At 32.7% G+C, this 25987-nt stretch overlaps 1 protein-coding gene across 1 annotated transcript; it reads right to left on the bottom strand.

Moving 5' to 3' along the window:
• Positions 1-267: 267 nt before the first annotated feature.
• LOC149253869 (uncharacterized) lies at positions 268-3208 on the bottom strand. Its single transcript, XM_089454610.1, has 4 exons — positions 3092-3208; positions 2738-2974; positions 1671-1914; positions 268-827 (listed from the first exon to the last, which is right to left on the bottom strand). Exons 1-4 carry the CDS (start codon positions 3206-3208, stop codon positions 268-270), a joined length of 1158 nt encoding a protein of 385 aa, XP_089310736.1.
• Between the last annotated feature and the right edge of the window lie 22779 nt (positions 3209-25987).

The raw sequence follows: 25987 nt of genomic DNA, 5'->3' as shown, positions 1-25987 counted from the left end.
TGGTAGCCCATGTAGCCTGAAAACATTCTGCATGAAGATGTTGGCAATCTGCACCGCTTTGAAAGTGTATTTTATGGGGATAAAATGGGCTGCTTTGCTTAATTTGTCCACCACCACCATGATAGAGTCATTGCTCTTTTTAGATCTTGGTAATCCAGTTATAAAATCCATAAAGACAGTTTCCCACTTCCATTCTAGAATTGGTAGTGGCTGCAATAGCCCCGCAGGGTGCTGATGTTACGGCCTGACTTGTTGACATTCCGAACATCATGACAGATACTCTGCTACATATTTCTTCATGCCTGGCCGGTAATACTCCTTCCGGAGTGCGGTAATCAATTTTTGGTAACCTAGATGTCCCTCGTAGGGACTCTTATGAAGTTCATCTAAAATATTACTTTTAATGCCACTTTGGTTGGACACATATAGTCTTTTTTTATATCTCAACAGGCTGGCATGATCCATCACATAACCTTGGTGATATTCACTGCTGGTTGGATTTTGAACTTGCTGCCCTATTTGTTGATATTTCAGATCCTGATTTTTTGCCTCTTTCAACACTTCATCGAAGGTAGTCGACCCTTCACTGCAAGAAATTTCGTAGAGGCAGTGTACCTTTCGACTTAAAGCGTTTGATACATGGATCTCCTTCCCTTTCAAATGTTTAATCTCAAAATCAAAACTGCTCTGAAAATCTACCCACCGTGCTTGTCTAGCGTTCAAGGTAAGCTTATTGAAATATCTATTCAGGCTGTGGTGATCTATCATTAGGAGAAATTTTCTGCCTAACAGATAATGATGCCACATCTTTAGGGCGTGAATGACAGCTGCCAACTCCAAATCATAGGCAGAATATTTATGCTCATTTTCCTTCAATTTCCTTGACTAATAGGTGATTACCTTACCCTCCTGCATCAGGACTCCTCCTACCCCTTCTTTAGTTGCATCCGTGCATACCACATAATCCTTAGCCAGATCTGCTATGCTTAGTACAGGCGCAGTGGTGAGCAGATGCTTGAGTTGTTCAAAACTTTTTTGGCATTCAGCTGTCCATTTAAAAAATTTCCCCTTTTTCTGCAGGGAGGTGATAGGATAGGCCACTCTGGAAAATCCTTCCACAAACCGCCTATAGTAACCTGCTAACCCCATAAAGGATCTTATATCCATTACATCCTTCGGTACTGGCCATTCCATTACGGTCTTGATCTTTTTGGGATCCACCACAATTCCGTCTTTCGTAATAATATGTCCTAAGTACTGAATCAGTTCCTTAAAGAAATCACACTTGTTGTTTTTGGCATATAAATGATGCTCCCAGAGAGTTTTCAATACCCATCTAAGATGCTCCTTGTGCTCTTCGATGCTTCGAGAGTATATTAGTATGTCGTCAATAAAGATTAACACAAATTTGTTTAAATATTGATGAAATATGTTTTTCATTAAGCACATAAAGGTCGCGGGGGCATTGGTTAACCCAAAGGGTAATACTACGAACTCATAGTGCCCATAGCGAGTCCTAAAAGAAATTTTGGCTATATCCTCCTCTTTAATTCTGATCTGATGGTATCCCAAACGCAAGTCAATTTTAGATAATACCGTAGCCCCTTTCACCTAATCGAATAATTCATCAATACGAGCTAGTGGGTATTTGTTCTTAATTGTCAACTTACTCAGCTGGTGGTAGTCCATACACATGCGAAGGGTTCCATCCTTCTTTTTGACGAACAACACGGGGGCTCCCCAGGGTGACACGTTGGGGCAGATGTATTTTTTATCTAATAACTCCTGCAATTGCATTTTGAGCTCCATCAATTCTGGTGTGCTCATACAATATGGAGCGCGGGACACCGGGGCTGCCCCTGGCACCAATTCAATGGTGAAATCTATGTCTCTCTTGGGTGGCAGTCTTGGTATCTGTTAAGGGAACACATCTGCAAACTCTTGAACTATTGGAATACACCCTTTCCAGATACACTTCGCTAGTTGTGAAGCGCTTATGGGCCATGTCTGTAATGGCCTCGAAATTCCTTGCATTACTTGTTGCTCTATCAATTCATTTTTGTAGCAGATTGTTTTGTTTTGCAATTAATAATGGACCAGCATTTTTCCAGCCAGTCCATGCCTAGCAACACATCATACGACCCAAGGGGAAGTATGTTTAGATCTACCTTCAAAGGCTAACCTGCTATTTCAGGTGGACAGTCATTAACTTTGGCTAACACATGTCACTTTGCTCCTGTTGCGAGCTGTACTAGCCAAGAATTTTTAAACTTAATCGACTGTAACTTACACCATTCCATAACCTTTGGACTTACATAACTTAACGTAGCACTGGGATCAATTAAAACAGAAACAGGATGATCAAAAATTTTACCTTCAAACTCCACCATTGTCGGCTGGTACTCCGCCTGATGGTCTTCGAGTGCTACGTTAATTTTTGGGATGCTCCGGGCCACATCACCTACTATAGATGCCTCGTGGATCTGTGAAATCTAATCGGTTCCCTTCTAGTGAGGGCAATTTTAAACGTAATGTGGCCCTCCACATCCCCAGCATTGCACCGAGGGTCTTGCTGTCCCTTCGTTATCAACTTTACTAGTCTACTCACTGAATCTGTTTTCAGCAGGTGGTCTAATTTTGAACTGATTATTTTGCAGATTTCTGGTGTTCTTCCCTTTTTAGAAACCCTTGCCAATGCTGCCTCGATTTCCCTTATTGCCTATAGGGATCCTCTTACCTTTCTTGTTTGCCCACTTTTTCCCCACAAGTTCTCCCTTCTGCTTACTTTGCTGATAGCATATCCTGGCCTTTCGTATAATCCTCGTCCATCATTTTCAGGTTCAAATTCAATTCTTTCTCTCATTGCCACAGGTAAACTGCTGATGAATCGTTGTACCTTAGCCTTTTCCTCCCGTATATAAGGCACATATCGGAGTAAAGAGGTAAATCGGGTGATAAACTCATCTATTGTTTCCTGCCCCAGCCGCAATTCATGAAATTCTTTGGCTTTCTCGTCATAAAATCATTCAGTCAAGTATCTTTCCTTGAAGTATTTTTGAAACTTCTCCCAAGTGATACTTTGCTCATTTACCCCACGCACAATCTTAACCTCTTCCCACCATAAGGTGGCCTTCCCCTGCAGTTGGCAGATGGACAGTCGGGCCTTTAAGTTGTGATCATATTCGTATAACTGAAAGTACTTATTCATGTTAATAAGCCAGGCCTCACCTACCTCTTCCAACTCTCCATCAATATGTGGCGGCTTTATTTTTCGAAATTCCCCTTGTAATTCTATTTGCTGCCTTTTTGTTGTGGGGTGCTCAAAGCGTTATCCAATTTCTCTTCCCGATTCTCTTCTTGTTCTGTCTGATAACCTTGTTCTTCAGACATTCGTTCCCGTTCGGGGCTGGGAATCGGTTGGTGTTGATTCTGCCTATCAAACAGGCTTTTCATAATTTTTTCCTTTTCCATAGTTAATCTTGCATTGTCCTCCCGCAGCCGAGCCATCTCATTCTTTAGTTCCTGAACTGTTTCCAATATTGTAAGATTGGTATTGTGCGCCTCCTCTCCCAGCTGTATCCATATTTCAGGATTATTTTGAGGGAAAGCCGCAAATTCTGGGCCAGCCATATTCCTGTGTGGAACACTGCCTCCTCTTCTATGATTCTACTAGTGTCCTAAACTTAATACATCAGTAAGTTAACAATCATTGAAAAATTGTATCAAAAGTTTCAACAATTAATTGCCAGAGGCCACAGTTTTGTAATCTGGGCTCTCATACCACTGTCACATCTCCTAAGCACATTTATTATTTATTTTTTTACATGCAAATACATGAATAATACAAAATATTTGAACAATTCTTTAGAGTTTTGGGTCGCTGTATAATTAAATAAATAAATTATCATTTGATATTGCTATACAGGTTGATTTGTTGTATTATGAAGTTTATCAGTTTTTTTAGTTCAAGCCTTGCAACATTATCCATAGTACAGTTGGGTTCTCGGTTGTCACGTGGTTAACCCAATGCTAGGCTTTTCCACGTGTTCTGCTTCTACTCCATTGCTGACTAGTCCAATGATCTAATTCATTACTTAGATTTTTATTTAAATTCATCTTACATCCATCCACCAGTGGTTTTTGTCTGTCTTCTAACATTTAATGGTCCTGCCCAGCCATGGTAACGTGGCATGGCAGGACAGTACCTCGTCTGCCGATTCCTTGGGATGCTACTCACATCGACGGTGTGGCACTTGCATTCTGGATCCTACGGCTAGGCGAGCTTGGGAGGGTTATTCAAGCTTGAAGGCTGGAAATTCATTTCATTTTTTCAATTCAGTTTGGTTTCCCCGCTTCCGGGAGTTTGATTCGCTTCTCCGTCAGGCTGCATAACTCGGTGCGTCATGCCGCTATGCAATAGCAGAGGGGTTCCATGGAGGAATCCTCCGTCTTCTGCTTGCCTTCAACTCTACGAACCAGGTAAGGTTTCTTAGTCTTCATTTATTCCTTTTGATTCTTCTCTGATGGATGTTGTTTATCTTGACAAGGTAATATGGCCATGGGTCTTCGCTGACCCCTCTTCTTCCGTGAATCTACAGGAATGAAGGCGAGGAGGCCGGGGGTTTCGTTCTACTGCCCCAAAGGGCGCGAGTTTCCTTACCAAAATACCACTACTGCGAAATTTCGGGTATGATCGTATCAATTTCAGCCCTTCGATAGTTAGGGGCAGCATGTAAATAGTGTAGGGTTATGGTCAAGTTTTTTTACCGAATACATGTCGGCTTTGTTTATATTTGTAAAGGGGTTTTTGACAAATTACAGAACAAATTAAATGGCTAAGGAATTTATTCCTACTATTGTATCAGAAGCTTAAGAAGTTTATTTTAATGTTTTGAATGAAGGGTTTTGGTCGTTACGACCCGAAGACCTAGATGTCTGATTAGTCTATTTCTTGTTCGGATTTCCAGGCTTTACCTATTTCAACCCGTGCTCTTAAACTTACTCGGCTATAAATTTACAAAAGTCTGTATACTTCTTATTTTACGTCATGAGATAATTATGGCCTACTTGGTGTTATTCCTTTGTGTGAGGGTTCTATTACTATTTACTTCCTTTGTGCCTTCACGCTGTGTTCTCTTGAATTATTTTCACGTAGAAATTTGAATTTGGTATAAATGTTTTTTTTCAACAGAGTCTCTCTGTTTATAATTGAAACTGATATTTAATTGAAGCTCTGCCCGTTAACTGCCACGGCTCATATCTCTGTCTTTTAAAATATACTGTAATGTTTTAATGACTTTTCAAGTTCCTAGATTAAATTTCCAGTGCTTTATTTACTTGGCATCAGGAGGCTTTCTTCCTAATTTCTCCAGTTCGGCTACATTTACTTAACTGTGGCTTAAGAAAACCACCTTTTCAGGCAGGTAATCTCCGTATGCCTTAGCTACACGAAATGAATCTCAACCATTGGATGAAGATCAGTCAGATCAATGGTGGATATGTGATAGCGGTATAAAGGCAGACCTGATAGGAGTCTAGGGTGGATTTAATGATATTTCAAGACCGATAAATGATAGATTGGTAGATTTTCCTGTGTTTTAGTGTATTTATCTGTGTAAATAGAGAATGACTATTCTGAGGATTTCAAAGGCGCCGATGGTCCTTCCGTTATAGAACATGTGGCCACCATCCCTGAAGGTGTTTGGCAATGATTGCTAACACTTCGAGGGGGATTTGAGCTTGACAGAGGCTGGGAGCCAGAGAGCCTAGAAGAGGAAACGAACAGACAACACTGATTAGCTTAAAAGCCACAAAAGACGAAAGACAGAGGGAAGCAGAGCTGAGACAGAGCAAAGACAAAGATAGAGAGTAAGAGGGAGACTCTGTGTACTCAGAGAGGCTTGAGGGATTCAAGCAAACTCCTGCAGTTTTGTATTTGTTGTGTTGAGACTCAATTTGAGCTCACATTTTGTAAAACTCTGCTCTTGAAGACATAATAGAGAGGTCACCACTGAAGGCTGGACTAGGAGACATAGCCCAAGAGTTTTGGGTGAAATCCATATTAAACTTGTTGTGTTATGTGTGTTTGTCTATTATGTTTCTCTAACTGCTCATTGTCTATATTATTCGCAATCTTATCGATCTGTTGCACTAAGTAATATAGGCAAATCCATGCACATGAGTCTGTAATACCTTAAAAGTAATCTAAGATCTAATTTTCAGATCAATAATACCCCTCCATTTCTACGTAAATATATTTTTAAATTGAATTATTCTTAGTAGTGATGCCTAGAGGAGCCATGGTGAACTAGATTTGAAATAAATGATAAAGTATGAGGATGTAATAACAAGTTCTATTAATCAAAAGAGAAAGATTGGATATTTACTTGGGAAAGAAACACTTGACTTAAAGAGATAATTACCTAGATCCAGAAACTAATGCAGACTGATAAGATCGAGACAAACTTCCCTAAAATCATTTCTAAATATTTGTAGGGACTGCTAAATTAGATTTAATATCATTAGAGAGAAAATTATATTAAATCACCCAATGTAGAAAAAACACCGAGTAACAGTGAATAAAGCATCACAGGAGAAAAAAGGTGGGATTTAATTGAAAAAGGGAAGATGTTTTTTTCAAAATATAGGAAAAATCATAGGCTATTAAGTTGGCATGCCCTAAAAAGCAGGACGCCACTAAATAAAAGTATGCTAGGGAAGCAGAGCATAAAAATACCTAGTCTAGAATAATAGTAGGTTGTCGATTCAGGGGTAATGAGATCTTGGCTAGGGGGTTATGAGTGGTGATGGTTCACGGTTAGGTGGAAATTTGTTCATTCCAAGCATATCCAGTTGGCCTATAGTTAGTGATTATGTTTATAGGTTTATTATTTTACATGAAAACTATTTTGATGTTTGCAATTGAAATTTATGTTTCTTATATTTCTAATCGTTGAATTATCAAATGTTTATTTGTTTATTCATTAACTAACACGAGAGCCAATCTACTTGTTTACAACAATAAAAAAAAAAAAAAATTAAATAGAGTTGTTGAACACATTATATTTACGATTTGTAGTAGTTTAAAGAATATTTAGTTAGTTATACATGAATATTCTATGCACATGTTTTGGACATTGCTAGGGGAAAGGCTCACAAAGATAAGAAATGATTCCAAGAAAACACCTCATATGAAAATTTACTATCTAGTATAGAGGTACAAATTAAACATACAACTAACAATATAGTTCATAGCAGATAGTAATTTATTTACTACTTACATGAGTAAAATCTATATGCATAAAAGAGCAAATAATCTAGTAGATAGATGAGATTCCTTAGCTATTTAGTACATAAGTAGTTGATGCTATATTATATGCCAATATAATTAAAGTCAATAAATAATTCTACTTATGGGTTAGCTAGAATAAATTTGGAGCACAGTTTTTCGTATGTTGGTACCTATACATTTTATTTTATGAATTTGATAATTCAATTATTGATAAAACAACAATCTAAGACTGTGATGATTCCATTTAGATACCAAAGAGAAAAGAATATATCTATCAAATGTCTGAACTCATGAAACAAATTATTCTCACAGGAACCATTATAATATATGGAAGAAGACTAGTTATTGCTTCTATCATGAAATAGAAGATATCATATAAAGAATAAATCTCTACACAATGGATTGCACACGACTCAAACAAACCCAAAGACTTATTGAAAAAGAGACCCCACTACATGCAGAACAGTATGTGAGGGGAAATTGTGATGACTTCTAAATTGAATATATCAATACTTTATGATTTTATTTAGAGCAGGTTACATAGAAGCCTTATTGAGTCAAGGCCATCTACGTGCATAGGGATTATCTTAGACTTTAGTTAAGGTTAAACAACATGAGTTTCTAGATTGTTAAGATACCCTAGGTAAATATAAATATAGGGGAGGTAAATCGAATAATGAGAAGTTGAGCTAATGTAGAATCAAAACTCTACAGAACATTTACAAAAAGATAATTTCATGTGCTAAGATAGAAGTCTAGATGATTTTCAAAAGCCATAATTTATGATGTTATTAAAAATGGTTTTCAAATTTTTATAGTTTTCAAAATACCCCTAAGTTATTCCTCATGGTTTCAAGCGAGGTAGGAGAAAAAGGTGAGAAAAGAGGGGTTGTATTCGACCTCTATCTAGGGATGATAGTAATATTTGAAATTGTGGTTTATGGGGTATGAATTGAAGGAAATATAGTTACCGAGATGATGATTAAACCTTGGTACAAAGTTCGTCGAAAGAAAAGAAAAATTTCTTCATTTGGGATGGTGGCATAAATCCTTTACGGTGATTTTAGATCATTAGAACGAGACTCCTTACAACTTGACTATTTGACAGAGCTGTGAAGTCAGTTGTAAAGGTAATGAATAAAGATAAAGAAAAAAATTAAATTGATTCCATTTATTTTTGCAGCAATGGCATACAATGATTGAAACCATAATATAGGTGAAAACATACCAACTATAAACAAATATAGTGATCAGTTATGAGACCAAAATGAGATTTGAGAAAGCAAGAATGAAAATGAAAAATGTTTGTCACAGAGAGGGATTTTATGTTACCATTAATCAAAATATACATTGTACTTAGAAGGAAATTGAGAAAAAATTCTCTTCTGAACTTACAAAACTTAGAGATTTCTGAAAAGTGTTTTGCACATAAACATAGGGGATGATTTTTGTCCCTTGCCCAAATCTATTAATATGCGAAAACATAACAAATTTTCCAACAATAGAAAGTTTGGTTCCTATTTATGTGGCTATATGCACCAACATGGAACTTAAATTGAGAAGTAAACAAATACAGAAAGAAATTATTCCTCCTACACTTGCATGACCACTTCAAGAAGCAGATGTATGCATAACCGATCTGAGAAAACAACAAAAGGTTAGCAGGTCGAAGATAGTGTTGATATTTGGTTCAATTTGAACATAAAATCATGTGTGTAGATAGATTGACATTACCTACAATAAAGAATTTGATAGCTAAAAGTCTTGCATGAGATAATGGGAAATATAAATTATAGGGAAATCAAAAGAAACTCTTAGAAACTACACATGTTACCTACTGAGGATGGGTCCTTAATTAAAGGCATTGTCCTTCCTAGAATATTGCACCAAGCCATGAGTGATTGCGGATGTTAGTTCTATAATATTAGGTGTAGATTAAATATAAACAAGTGCACTCTGAATAGTGAAATTGAGAGTACCTATATGCACCCCAAGTAATGATTGTCTCTCCATGATAAATCCCCAAATCGATAAATGGAACCATGTTCAGAACAACAAAATTATGCACGAGAGTAAAAAATAAGTATGATAATCATGTATCATTAAAAAACTTTATTAGGGTCGTATTCAAGGAGATAACAGAGAATATTTTTTCACCTGTAAAATTATAAGAAGTAAACATGCCCAAAAAATGAATTATCCATAGCAATAAAACTTGGTGTAATTTTGGTCATTTGGAAATAAATGAAAAAAAAACAAAACATAGTTCATGAGAAATTTTAATTCATATAAAATAGTTATCTAAAGCACATATGCATTAGAATTTTTTCCTTGCCAGTGGCAGGTGGGGGTGAAGATTTGTTGAAGAGGTAGTTCCTCAACGATTTGTGCTGAAAACCCATCTACTAATTACTCCCTCATTTCCATGATGATGCTAGTATAGTGTGACATAAAGAATGCCAGAGATGTTTTAGGAGCCACAATATGAGGCCTCCATGATAGGGAAAGAATCATATTTAACCACAATCCCACAACTATTCGAATGCCTCTGTATTCATTGTGCATTTCTCAGAGTGTAAGTCACCCCACAACTGATAAGAGGGAAATTGGACCAGGTGGTTTAGGGTTTGAGGATTTGCATGGAAAATCATAAGATCATCTCGATCCATTCTAGCCATCCAAAAAAAACAAGAAACCTAATTTTGAGCCTTCATGTGATGCGTACATGGCTTTCGATGTGCTAGCAGAGGGGGATTGGCCATTACTTTTCTAGGCATAAATATTTGTGCCTTCTGATAATTCGTGTAGTGGAGTGTGTAATACACTACTAGGGGGGATCATAACTTAGGGATGAGTTTTAACCAAATATATTTCTAGGCATCAACTCTATTAATCTTATACTATTAGCACAATAAATAGTCCATGAGAACATTGGAAGACATGCGCCCAATAGTTATATGACCCAAATACTATAATACCCAAAGAAAAGTTAATTTAATAAATTGATGAAGGGTAGATTTACTTTATAAAAAACAACAATAGTAAATGGAGGAAAAATCACATCGTTGCCATTAGTATTAAGCTCATTGAACAAGTTATATCCTAATTCAATTTTCATAGTAAATCCTCCTGGTGCAATAACGGTCATTTATTTTAGGGGTAAGGCACAGGGTCTATGTAAGTGCCAAAGAAAGGTAGATAGGAAGGGAAGTTACAACATGAGTTATGTATAATATGAAGTAAGGAATGTGGTCTCTTTATTCTTCTCAAATATATATATATATATATATATATATATATATATATATATATATATATATATATATATATATATATATATATATATATATATATATATATATATATAATAATAAATAATAATAAATAATCAAGGAGGATATGGCTATCATCTAAACAGCTAGATAATAGAAGGCAATATTTCTTAGTGCGAATACAAAAAAAAAAAGTTACAATAGTGAAGAGGTATGTGACAAAATCCCACATGTGGCTAGCCCCACATGTGTGAGTAATGTTGGATTATGTGACATCCACTACTACCATGATGATCGATAAGGTAGGTCAACTTCTAGGAGGCATAACTGTCACATCTGAGCTTTGATTGAGGCAATTTTCAAACCTTGGAATTTAAAATATTTGTCTATACTACTTTTATAGAGATTTATGTAGAGTATCTAGACATAAACTAAGAGGCTTAGCACAAGTTATTATTATAGTTAAGATCTAACTGCCACTACAAATTATCTGCAAAAGGAAAATACAAATCCATATTTTTAATTAGATTATGATGTAACTAAATACACCTTTGTAACCTAAAATATAATAGAGCATCTAGATTGCATTGTGTTCTAGAACTAGAGTCGAGGTACCACCAACTAGAACGCCATGGTAGTTGTTTGATTCAATACAAAAGGTAAGCCATGCATGCATAAGATAATAGTTAAATGTCACAAGTAATACCGACATAATGTTCCTAAATACATTCACATTAGTGTTTTCATATTTTAGACTTCAAGAAAAAACATATATTATTGAGTGCAAAGACACTACACGATGGGGCATGTTATCACATTAACTCTACTATTATTTTTTTAGAAAATGTTGATAGTTTCAGTGTCAAAATTTTAGTTATAATAAACACAAAAATCATTGATAATGGGGCTATCAGTAATTTAATGTTCCGATAATCATTTATGAAGAAATTCGCTAACAATAGGCTTATCAGTGTTTTCGATAAAATTAACACGTTAAAACTTTGATTTTCCTCTACAACATAGTAATTTTGGGCATGCTTTCTAGAAAAATGAGGACAAATTAGAAAAAATTATCTCTATTTTCTAACAAGTGTTACGGTTTGAAATATTTGAAGGGGTATTTGAAAGGCTTTTTTTTAGAATTTTGCAATCCAATTTTAGCAATTGTTTTCAAAATCACATCCGAGATAAATGAGAATGAATTTTATGAAGCTGAAAGACATTTTGTCCAAAATAGACCCATTTATAGAAACCTCTCTCAGTTTTCTAACAACTATCATGGTTTTGGATTTTCGCAGGGATCACTAGACCCTATTTTTCAGGATTTCGAGACGAAAAAGCTCATGGACAGTTGTTGACTTGGATGCCACCTCACCAAATTTGACTTGCTGATCCTTATCTCTAGTCACTACTCCAGAAACAACATGATCTTTATATGTGGATAGGATTAGAAAGTTTTCTATATGCATGTATTTGATAAAGTATGTTATTACTTTTAGATTTTGTAATTAAATTTTGCTAGAAACTTGTTTTTCTTTTACAATCTTTCCTATAAATACTGTTTCTGGAGAATGAAGAAGGGTTGGATTTTGTTGTAAAAACATTAGAATTATGTTGTATTTGAGAAGATCTCAAATATATTATAGATTGATGAGAATTTGTAGAAAATTCATGTGTTGTAATTCCCCGTCCATTATTTCTCTGTGATGAAAAATCTTCTTCATGTCTTGAAAATGTTAGTATCTAAGACTGGGATTCATCAATGCTCCTTTATAGTATTTCTTAGTCATTAGTACTTCTTGTTCCTATCAACTATATTTTTGTTTTCGTTTTAATATTCTTCTTCGGAATTTCTTAAATTGTCAAAGGAGTTATTGCTAGCATATTTTTTGTGTCCTTCTCATTAGATTTGTAGAATCATTTTGATAGAACTGGACTCAATGCCCAATGGTGTTTTTTATATACATCCCAACCAAATTTTCATCCTACAAACTAAATCTCACCACAAAACTTAATTGCAAAACATACTTCCACATTGACCTAGAGTAGTTAAGTTTTAGGGAGAGATCCCCCTCCAGGTTGAAGGGCCATATTTCAACCTAACAGAGGTTTGAGGTTACCTTGGAGGGTTTCCCGTAGCTGGGTTTCCTCTAAGTGATAACATTTTGGCATCATTGCAGGGGACGCAAAATTTCATGTAAAAAAATCCTTGGGAGAATAAAAAAGATTAGATATGCTCTGTGATGGTGAATAGAGGACAGATGTAGAAAGTTTGTGCATCATTCATCTAGCCACTCCATTATCAACTTAATGTATAACTCAAAACCTTCATGACGACTCTATTAGCCAAAGACTCAGTTGTGTAAAGAACTATTTGGTGACTCCATTTTCTTGAGATGGATTCCCTTTGTGCAAGGTATGCTCAGATGAATTGTAGTCATATTCCTAGTTTTCTAAATCACGTCCATCACATAGATTGGCACTCTTGTCTTCCAAAGTATAATGATCAAGAAAGGGATGATGTTGTTTTAAATTCGGTCAAATTTCATTTCCATATTCATAAGTTAGGTGTTTATTTGCCTAAAGACTACCTCATGAAGATGTTTATGGCTACCCTAGAAGAAGATGCGAGATCATGGTATGAAAAACTACAACCTCATAACTTGTATTCTCTAAAAGATTTTCACACAACATTCTTTGAGCATTATAGAGAAAAACACCCTCCCTTATTGTTGCTTGAATATTGTTGTGAAAAATATGAAATTTTCATTTAGTATCTATAAGATGTGCATGGTAATGCATATTTAATGAATGAGAAAATCTATGAAACCCTATGTGAATATTCATCCCGACAACAAATGGATGTTTCCTCGGATGAAAGCGAATTAGATTAGGATGTTAAACTTGAAAATTATAATTCTTCCCTTGAAGTTGATGAAAATGTTTAGACTTTAAGTGACCAACAAACGGGTAATGATATGAAGTTAGTAATTTCTATAGATCATTTACCTCATGTTTCATTCATGGAAGAAGAGAAAGTTCTTGTGGACGGTTTCCAAAATGGAGAGGTCATTCAGGATCTCACATCTCTTGAAGATATAAAACTAGAAAATTGAGGATATCAAGATGATGCTTTTGTTGAAACATATGAACAACCATCCTCAAACACTCTTGTTTTGAAAGTCATGGATTTTTCATCTTTCTCTTATAAACATAAAGATAATCAAGAATCATTTTTGTAGGAAACATTTTCCTGTCCATAAAGTTTTTTCTTGCAGCATTATGACATCATGAGATGGAGGTATTTGAGAAAGAAAATGCACCTCGCAGAGTTCCATATGAGAGTGAAAAAATTTCACAAATTTGTAAAATGAGTTTCGATTCTTATAAGGATCCTTTTGGAACATGTTTGGAGTCAGAAAATAGACCCAATTTTTCAAGTTTTATAAATATCAAATTTATTTTTAGATCTTCTTTTGAGTTGTCATTAAATAGGCTTTTTGGTTTACTCCATAACCAATACATGCAAGGTATTCAATCCATGGACAAGATTCTTGCATGGTTGCATTGGGTGTTTGACATCACCTAACAACAACTCATGTTTCATCTTAGAGTAGGAAATAAAAAGCATGAATTTTAGTTTTTAGTTTCAAGAAATTGGTGTTCAGGGTGAAACCATAGTTCGAATGTGGATTGAATTGTAATAAAAAAATTGATCTTTCACATTGCAATATAGTTTTCAGTTTGCAGTTTCAATATGGACTTCATTGTGGTACAGCTTACAGGTTTCTTGATTATTGGTTGGGAGTCACCCAATGGATGAGGCCTTTGGTGTATGGAGTTCTTGCTTCTATCTATGATCGACAACATCCCCATGAAGTGATTTGTTATCACGTTAACTCTAGTTTTAGAAAATGTCATAAAATGTTAACTATTTAAGTGCCATTATTTTATTTGTAATAAATAGGGAAATCATCAATAGTGGGGCTATCAACGCCTTAATGTTCCGATAATTTTTTCTAAAGAAATTCGTTGACAACGGGCTTATCAGCATTTTCAATAAAATTGGTGAGTTAAAAAGCAATATTTCTTGTACATCACAGAAATTTCGAGCATTATTTTGAGATAAATGAGAGCGAAATTTATGAAACCGAAAGTAGCTTTTGGCCATAGCTAAGCCATTTACAAAAACCTGTTTTAGTTTTCTAACATGTGTTATGGCCTCAAATATTCAAAAGGGGATTTAAAAGGTTGCTTTTCATAATTTTGCAATCTTGTATTAGTAATTGTTTTCAAAACCATATCTAGGATAAATGGGAATAAACTTGACGACGCAAAATAGTTTTTTGTCCACAACAAACCCATTTAGAAAAAACTCTCTCAGTTTTCTAACATCTATCATGGTTTTTCATTTCCAAAGGGATCACCGGACCCTATGTTTCAAGATTTCATGAGGAAAAAGCTCATGGATAGTTGTTGACTTGGATGCCACCTCACCAAATTCGACTAGCTGATCCTTATATCCAGCCATGACTCCAGCAACAACATTATCTTTAGATGCTGATAGGATTAGGAAGTTTTCTATATGCATTCATTTGATAAAGTATATTTTTAGTTTTAGATTTTGTAATTAAGTTTTCCTAGAAGCTTATTTTTAGTTTGCAGTCTTTCCTATAAAGATAATTTCTGAAGAATGAAGAAGGGTTGGATTTTACTGAAAAAACATTAACATTCTAGTGTATCTGAGCAAATCTTAGATATATTATAGTTTCTTGAGCATTCACAAAAGATTCATGTGTTGCAGTTCCCTGTCTATTATTTCTCTGTTATGAAAAAACTTCATGTCTAGAAAACATTAGTATTTGAGATTGGGATTCATTAATGCTTCTTTGTCATATTTCTCAATCATTAGTACTTGTTGTTCGTATCAACTAAATATTTGTTTTCTTTTCAGCCTTCTTCTTTTAAATTTCTCAAATTGTCAAAGGATTTATTGCTACCTTGATTTTTGTGTCCTTCTCATTAGATCTATAACATCATTTGGTAAAACTGGACTCCATGCCCAATGGTGTGTTTTATATACAGGCCAACCAAATTTTTATCCTACAAACTAAATATGGCTAGAGAACTCAATTGCAAAACCTACTGCTAAATTGACCTAGACTATTTGAGTTTTAGAGAGAGATCCCTCACGAGGCTAAAGGCTATATTTTAACCTCAAAGAGGTTTGAGGTTACCTTAGATTTTTTACCGCAGTTGCCTTTCCACTAAGTGAAAACAGCGCACATAAATTCATCAATGAAAAAATTTAATGTTAGAAGAAAGAAGAGTTATAAACAAATATTCAAATAGTTAGTAGCAAGCTATAATATTTATGAAAATCAAATGAATAAGTTAAATAACAACCATTTATAGTAGATAAAAACTTCAAGGACTGTATATTTTACTTATGTTTCATTATAGAAATATTATCCATCAAAGGTTGTGTATAGACCTCAATAGAGGGACTAACAACAACATAGAATTTTGAGTAGTTCCAATAACCCCTTGTTCATATCTTCATGCATCAATTTTTCTAATTGAAAATATCTTTTGTATGCTGAAATCATGTTTGTAAGGGACGATCTACAATGCAAAATAAACCAAGCATAGGAATCACAAAACTAAAGAGAGCACCCCTTGATAGCCTATAGGCTATAATCTTTGTGGGGGTAAAAAACATTCTCAAATAACTACTCCGAAGAAGACAAGTTTCATAGTAATTTCCAGCCATCAAATTGTATACGAACAAATCCAGGTCTAGTAGTAACCACACCACTACCCTCAAGCCACCATTGTAAATAAGGGTTGGGAGTAAAAAAATCTATATAAGAAATCAAATTGTGTAGTAGATTGATGGAAAGAGTCAATTGTTAAATGAATTGCAAAAAGAACCCTCATGCATGCAAACAACAACAGAGTTTGTAAAAACTTACTCAAACTATTAGGTAATAGGAATTCCCAACAACAAATCCTTCTACTAGTAGAACTACCTCCATTAATAATTGCACCACCACCCTCAAATTTCTACTACAAAGATGGCACATGAAAAAAATATTATAAACTAGTTGGATAAATTGTTATGTAGGCAAACAAAAGTTGAAAATGACAAAAGTGGTGAACAATAAGACTCGTGATTAAATTCCTTACATGTAGTAATGACTTTTGTGCCTCTAACTAATAGACCACCACCCAACCCAATCAATATCAATCAACCTCTCCCTATATTACTAGGTGCGGACCCCAATGTCCCATACCACCACACACTCAAATTTTCATAATCAACAACACCCTTAAGGTGCCAATTAAAGGGAATATATATATATATATATATATATATATATATATATATATATATATATATATATATTCATGTGGTAAAACTTTAGCCAAAGACAAAAATAAAAACTATCTAGGTGAAAATTAATACTAATTATTATATATGTTTTTTAAGAATATTTAAAATAAAAAAATATTATTATAACAAGGGAAAATTTGACATTTATATAGTTTTAATTGTTTTATGTTTTTTTTTTTAAGTTATTTCTCATAATTATTCTATATTACTTAATTTTCATTCTTGAAAAGATAAATAACTTTAAACCCATGAGAAACCCATAAAATACTGAGATTAAGTGTATTACATAACTTAAACTTATATTTTCAATATGTTTTTATCAAATTTTAACATTAACTAAAAATAATTGAAAATAGAAATATACATATAAAATCTTTTCATTATGCTCATCTTCATAAAAATAACCCTTTTTTCAATGCAACCTCATTCAAAATAAAATAAAATATAAAGAAATATAAACAATATATTTATAAAAAATTGTGTTAAATTATAAGAATGAAAATTATCTAAAAATACCCAATACATTAATAAATATAATTCACTAAAAAGAAAAAAAAAGAAATACAAGAAAAATTAACTTACAATATAGAAGTTAGTAGACATATCTAACCTTTCTCTATCTAAGAAAAAAAGTATGGAGTTAGAAAAATGTGAGCTCATATCAGACCTAACAAAGTAGAGTAAATGAGTACTCACATTTGACCTAAAACATTATCCTAAGTATCATCAAGGAATCTACATTTTAAAAAATTTGCATTAAATTACAAAAATGAAAATTATCTAAAAATACCTAACACATTAGAAAATATAATTCAGTAAAAAGAAAAAAAAATGTTTAAAAATAAATTAAAAGAATACTCAAATTAACTTACAATATACACAATTAGATAGACATATCTAACCTTTCTTTATTTAAGGAAAAAAATGTATGGCTTTAGAAAAATGAGAACTCATATCTGACCTAACAAGGTATCGTAAGTATCATCATGAAATCTACAATGTTGGAAAAATTAGTACTCACATCTGACCCAACAAAGTGTCCTAGATATCATCAAAAAATCTACATTTAAAAGAAAATTGTGAAAATGAAAATTATTTAAAAATACCTATTATCAAAATATCTAAATTATTGGAAAAATGACAAAATGTCTTGGATATCATCAAAGAATCTAACCTAACAAAGTATCTTAAGTATCATAAAAAAAAATTACACTTAAAAATTTTATTTAAAAATACTTAACACAATACTAAATATAATTCAATAAAAAGAAAAAAGAAAATACATGAAAAATTAACTTACAATATAAATAAGTTAGTAGACATATCTAACTTTTCTTGGCACCGTACTTCAAGTAGGAGATGGCATTGCTCGTATTCATGGTCTTGGTGAAGTAATGGCAGGGGAATTAGCGGAATTTGAAGGTGGTAGAGTAGGCATTGCCCTAAATTTGGGATCGGATAATGTTGGAGTTGTATTAATGGCGGATGGCTTGATGATACAAGAAGGTAGTTCCGTGAGAGCAACAGGAAAAATAAAAATTGCCAGTAAGTGATGCGTATTTGGGTCATGTTGTAAATGCTCTAGCTCAACCCATTGATGGTAAGGGTAAAATTTCAGCGTCCGAACCGCTCGAGGTATTATATCATGACGTTCGGTATAAGAACCCCTTCAAACAGGGCTTATTGCTATTGATTCTACGATTCCTATAGGACGTGGTCAGCGAGAATTAATTATTGGGGACAGACAACAGCAGTAGCTACAGATACTATTCTTAATCAAAAGAGTCAAAATGTAATTTGTGTCTATGTAGCAATTGGTCAAAGAGCTTCTTCCTGGCTCAGGTAGTTAATACATTCCGAGAACGTAGGGCAATGGCATATACCATTGTGGTAACAGAAACTGCGGTTTCTCGTGCTACATTACAATATCTTGCCCCTTATACAGGAGCAACTTTGCTTGAATACTTCATCTATAAAAAACAACTCACATCAATCATTTATGATGATCTCTCCAAAGAGACACAAGCTTATGGACAAATGTCTCTTCTATTAAGAAGACCACCTGACCGAGAAGCTTATCCGGGAGATGTTTTCTATTTGCATTCCCGTCTCTCGGAAAGAGCAGCTAAATTAAGTCTCTAACTTTTCTCTATTTAAGAAAAAAAAAACATATATATATAATTCATTTGACCTAAGAAAGTTTCCTAAATATCATCCTGGAATCTACAGTGTTAGGAAAATAGGTACTCACATCTGACATAACAAGTATACTAGGACGTAGTATCACCAAGCATTCGAGGAATTATGCACCCTCGTCCGGATTTCCGAATCTTCCGGCCCCGCACAACTTGTCTGCTACGAGCATCAAACCTGTCATGTCCATCTATTTAACTGGGTGAGGGCCTTTTCAGAAGGGAAGTAGGTCAAGTTGAAGTGGCAGCTGGACATACCCATGGAGAACCCTGATATTTATTGCTCGCAAGGTAAAGGTAATAGACTCTGTCTGGACGACCAATTTCTTCTAAGGAGATTTGATGTCTACAATAATCGTTCCCGGAAGATTTAGGGCTCCACAAATCTTCCACGGAGAACACACTTCAAACTCTGGGAGAATTCGGGGAACTGAAATCGTCGTTCGAGCAGGTAAATTGATTTTCATATACTCTTGGATTTCCCTTTGCCATTACTGGGAAGATCTTAATGAAATGGCCGATCACAACGCGTGGTTTTTTCTTAAAATAGGTCACGCGATTAAATTCCCTAAATCTGTTAATGACTTGTGTGCTGCTAAGTTGCTAACTAATAGACCACCACCCAACCCTATCCATATCAATGAACGCCTCCCTATTTTACAAAGTCCGGACCCCAATGTCCCGTACCACCAGAGACTCAAACTTTCACAATCAACAACACCCCTAAGGTGCCAATTAAGGGGAATATATATATGTATATGTCAAATTTTAGCCAAAGACAAAAATAAAAATTATCTCTGGGCAAATTAATACTAATTACTATATATTTTTTTAAGAATATCTTAAAAAAATATTATAACAAGGGAAAATTTGACTTTTATATATGTTTAATTGTTTTATGTTTCTTTAAATTATTTCTCATAATTTTTTATTATTATTTAATTTTTATTTTCTGAAAAGTAAATAACTATAAAGCCATGAAAAACCTAAAAAACACTGAGATTAGGTTGATTACATAACTCAAACTTATATTTTCAATAGGTTTTTATAAAAGTTTAACTAAAAAGAATATTAAAGGGAATATGTGTGTGTCTGTCAAACTTTAGTCAAAGACAAAAATAAAAATTATCTATATGCAAATTAATACTAATTACTCTCTATATTTTTTTAAGAATATTTAAAATAAAAAATTAATATTTAAGAATATTTGAAATAAAGAAATAGTATTTAAGAATATTGGAAAAAAAATATATATATTATAACAAGGGAGAATTTGTTAGGTCTATTTGTTTTATGTTTTTTTTTTAATTTATTTCTTATAATTTTTTTTATTACTTAATTTTCATTTTTTGAAAAGTAAATAACTATAAAGCCATGAGAAACCCATAAAATACTGAGATTAGGTATATTACATAACTTAAACTTATATTTTCAAAATGTTTTTATAAAATTTTAACATTAACTAAAAAGAATTGAAAACACAAATATAAATATAAAATCTTTTCATTATGCTCATCTTCATAAAAATAACCCTTTAAATGCAACCTCATTCAAAATAAAATAAAATCTAAAGAAATAAAAACAATATATTTAAAAAAAATTGCATTAAATTATAAGAATGAAAATTATTTTAAAATACCTAACACATTATTAAATATAATTCACTAAGAAGAAAAAAAAAAAAGAAAAAAAAAGAAATACAGGAAAAATTAACTTACAATATAGACAAGTTAATAGACATATCTAACCTTTCTCTATTTAAGAAAAAAGGTATGGAGTTAGAAAAATGTGAACTCATTTGCAACCTAACAAAGTAGAGTAAGAGTAAATGAATACTCACATCTCATCTAACAAAATATCCTAGGTATCATCAAGGAATCTACATTTAAAAAAAAATTGCATTAAATTATAAAAATGAAAATTATCTAAAAAAACCCAACACATTAGTAAATATAATTCACTAAGAAGAAAAAAAAATATCTAAAAGTAAATAAAAAGAATAGTCAAATTAACTTATAATATACACAAGTTGGTAGACATATCTAACCTTTCTCTATTTAAGAAAAAAAATGCATGGCTTTAGAAAAATGAGAACTTATATTTGAGTGAACAAAGTATGGTAGGTATCATCAAGAAATCTACAATGTTGCAAAAATTAGTACTCCCATCTGACCTAACAAAGTATCCTAGGTATCATCAAGGAATCTATATTTAAAAAAAAATTGCATTAAATTATGAAAATGAAAATTATCTAAAAGTATCCAACACATTAGTAAATATAATTCAGTAAAAAAAAAACTAATGAAGAAATAATTTAAATAAATACATGGAAAAATAACTTACAATATAGACAAGTTAATAAACATATCTAACCTTTCTCTATTTAAGAAAAAAATATATAGATTTAGAAAAATGAGAACTCATATCTGACTTAACAAAGTATCCTACCTGCCATCAAAAATCTACATTGTTGGAAAAATGACAAAATATCCTCTATGATTTAACAAAGTATGCTACCTATACCATCAAAACAAAATCTACATAGTTGGAAAAATGACAAAATATCCTCTATATCATCAAAGAATCTACAGTGTTGGAAAAATAACAAACAAAGCATCTTAATTATCATCACAATAATTACATTTAAGACAAAAGCATTAAATTATAAAAATGAAAATTATTTAAAAATACTCAACACAATAATGAATATAATTCAATAAGGAAATAAATAAATAAATAAAATACACTAAAAATTAACTTATAATAATCTACATAGTTGGAAAAATGACAAAATATCCTCTATATCATCAAAGAATCTAAAGTGTTGCAAAAATAACAAACAAAGAATCTTAATTATCATCACAATAATTACATTTAAGACAAAAGCATTAAATTATAAAAATGAAAATTATTTAAAAATACTCAACCCAATAATGAATATAATTCAATAAAGAAAAAAATAAATAAATAAAATACACTAAAAATTAACTGATAATAGACTAGTTAAATTAATACACTTACTAAATTTTTCTCTGTTTAAGAAAAAAATAAAAATATATATAGTTAGAAAAATGAGAACTCATATTTGACCTGACATAACAAAATAGGTACTCACATCTAGAAAATTAGGTACTGACTTGTGACCTAACAAAGTATAGTAGGTATCATCAAGCAATCGAGGAATCTACAGTGTTACAAAAATGAGTACTCGCGTCTTACCTAGCACCCTCCTCCGGATTCCCGAATCTTCCGGCCCCTCACAACTTGTCTGCTACCACCAGCAAACCTGTCACCTCCATCTATTTAAGTGGGTCAGGGCCTTTCGAGAAGGGAAGTAGGTCAAGTTTGAAGTGGCAGCTGGATATACCCATGGAGAACCCTGATATTTATTGCTCGCAAATTCAGCTGCCTCTAAAGGTAATAGAGGCTGTCCTGGTACCACCTAATAGACAACCCATCCTCTATCTTTCCAATCTGGACATCAGTTTTCAATTCATTATCCGCATTTTATATATTATTTACCCATATTAATATTAATAAAAATTTAATAAATATACATTGTAGTACTGAAAAAATGCATTGGAGAACCCTGATATTTATTGCTGGCAAATTCAGCTGCCTCTAAAGGTAATAGAGGCTGTCCTGGTACCACCTAATAGACAACCTCCCAGAACCATCCTCTATCTTTCCAATCTCGACATCAGTTTTGAATTCATTATCCGCATTTTATATATTATTTACCCATATTAATATTAATAAAAATTTAATAAATATACATTGTAGTAATGAAAAAATGCATTGGAGTTTTGGATGTAAACTTATATTATATATATATATTTATTTACTTTTCTTCATCATGACGAGACAAATATCTTTTTTTGGTTGATTCATTTAGGGGATTCGAATTGGTGACGGTTTTTCCTTAGTATATTATTATAGTTAATTCAAAGCCGTGTGGGCATTAATTTTAAGCATGGTGGATATTATAAAATAGATATTATAATACATTATTAATTAAAAGAATTAATAATAAAAGTAATTAATAATATATAATTTTTCGCTAAATTCAAATTATTGTATTGTAATTTGGTTTTTATTAATTAAATTAAAAATTAATTTTTTTTAAAAATAGACTGCTTCCATTTATTTAAATTTTTGAAATTAAAATTAAATAAACAAATATTAAAAATAAGTAGTTTAAAGTCCTAACATCATCATTATAAAATATAAATCATTATTATCAAATACTTTAACACTTAATTACATTGTATTTCATTAATGTATTTTCACATTAATTTTAATTTATTTAAATAAAATTTAACATTATCACTTAAAAATTTAACATTATAACTATAATTATATTTTATTTTCTAATATAAATTAATATATTATTAAATTAAAATAATTCATATTTCTCCTAAAACATTCTTTATGCTAAATCCATACCACCTTAGTCAACAATGTTCAATTTAAGTTTGTATGTTGCCTTACACATCCACTTGTAATCTACAAAATGTTACTTTTGTGTGTTGACTCTTTGTCACATGTAAACCATATTATATATGTATTTTCAGCATAATTTGTTAGGGTTGTTGATGCTTCACACTCTATATCAAACTTCGGCATAAAAATTCGATGACTGAGTTTTCAATGGTAGGGAAGCTTGACACTAACACATCTATCTCGAGCAACTTGTAAACAAATTCATTTCATTAACAATGAAAGAGATGATTAGTAAATTGATCGTGAGGAAACAAATCCATCGGAAGCCTTATAATTAATGATGTTCTTAGTGAGGGATGACTAAGAGGTAGAGCTAGAAGAAAGGGGCTTCATCATTAATGAAGCTCTTAGTAAGGGATAAGATGTAGGGCCAGAAGAAAGGGGCTTCTTCATCATTGTTTTAAGAGATCGAAAGAAAATTTTTCAAAAGTGTAGAGTCTATGACAAGGAAATCAAATTATAGAAGAAATAAATTTATAATTAATTTCAATAAGTTTAAAAACATATAACTATAAACTTAAAACTTATAATCAACTTTAGTAATTTCATCGATATTATTACACTATAGGTGTCCCTCTTATTGAAGTTGGGCACTTTAATCATTTTGTTAATTAATATTTCTACTTGGAGGGTGTAAATTTAATGATGTCATAGCTACTTGATCAATGAATGAAATTGAAAGTGATAACCTCCTTGCATATCTAAATCAAGTGTTTAAACCCTACTTAAATTAATTTTTTACCAAATGATCATTAAAAAATTGATGTGGCTCTTATTTATCTCCACTTATGTGGGATTAGAAAAAAATTAAATTAAAAAAATTGTGCCAAACACTTATTGAAAGTCATGTGTATTTGCATTTTGAAATGTATGAATGTTGAAACTTGGATGACACATTTTCGTGCCCTATCATACCAGTTATGTTACTACGTGTTAATATTTTACTTGTGCGCCTTTGTCATAAAAGTGGCTATGTAATGGCCGCCTATTCATATTCTCTTTGTGTCCAGACAAATTGCATGTGAGCGAGAGTGTCTCTAGACATATGTGCAAGATTAAGGTAAAATGTAATTTACGTCATCTGGAAACAATTGTAAGACATAATCATTCATAATTTAACATTAAATTAATGAAACACAAATTTTTACCTTGGCTTCCTTGATTATGCCCCCTTTGGTACTGTTCCATCTGATGCTAACTGTGGAGCTTCACAATCCATGGACCCATCCCACTACATGGAATTTGTGAGTTGGGTGAGCAGGATATCAAACATGGTAGGGTTCTTTAGGTTGGCAGAAGAAGAAATCAGAGCCGAATTTGTTAGATGTTTTCACTTGTTTTCGGTTTTTGTTGTTTTTCAAGCATGGCCATGCAACCTAAAGAAGAAATCATAGCCGAATTTGTTATATGTTTTCACTTGTTTTCTGTTTTTGTTGTTTTTCAAGCATGGCCATCCTTAATTGAATAATTGTTTCATGTTTCTGTCTTTTTCTAGGTTTTTGGTTCTGCTTTTATTTTTGAATTTTTGTTTTGGATTGGTTTTGGTTTTCTTTTTTCATTCTCGGTCTAGAGGGAGAGGACATTAGCTCTAGTTGGTTGTGGTTAGGAGGGAGAGGAGGTTGCCTCTAGTTGGTTGGGGTTAGGAGGGAGGATAATGCCAAAGAGAAGAGAAGAGAACATGGGACGGGATCCTACCGGGACAAGGTATGCACCCTTTTATTTTTTATTTGTATTTTAGGATGGTTTTTAATGGACTCTCTAAATTAATTGTGAGTGTGGCTGGAACATTTTATTATGCACATTTATTTTCCCTAATACTTCCTATTTTGGCTTTGTGTTTACGGTACAGAGGCAGAAGAATTATAGATTCAATCAATAATTGTACAATGCATGCTATGGATTTTCGCTGCTATTGCAGTTGAGAATATAAATTATGGCTTCCCTAATTAGCATTTTACTCATAAATAGAATAGACTGAGGTTTAAATACAGATATGCTACTATTATAATTTTCCCTTGTATTCCAACTCCATGTAAAGATAGACCCAAAAACATTCATGATCTCTGATGCCTTGGATTTCTAAGATTGTATGTATTTAAGAGCTGTGGATTATCGTTAAGGATTCTTTTCATTCAATGTTCTTAGATAGTTATAGGTTTATTTTCTTTTATAATGTTCGATTTTAATAGAGTAGAGTTATATTTTTGACTATGCATTGTTTTGTTTTTTCTCTCAGAGAAACTAGATAAAATTTAATTCTATGAAAACCTTTAAAAGGAATTGGGGTTTATCCGGATTCGTTCGTTCTCCCACACTGTTAGGATTCTATTTC

The sequence above is a fragment of the Pinus tabuliformis genome, chromosome 7, assembly GCF_031772625.1.
Source record: "Pinus tabuliformis cultivar Carrire ecotype Pingquan chromosome 7, CPIR1, whole genome shotgun sequence".
NCBI lineage: Eukaryota > Viridiplantae > Streptophyta > Pinopsida > Pinales > Pinaceae > Pinus > Pinus tabuliformis.
The sequence above is the reverse complement of the archived record's forward strand: the minus strand, read 5'-3'. Positions and strand labels throughout refer to the sequence as shown.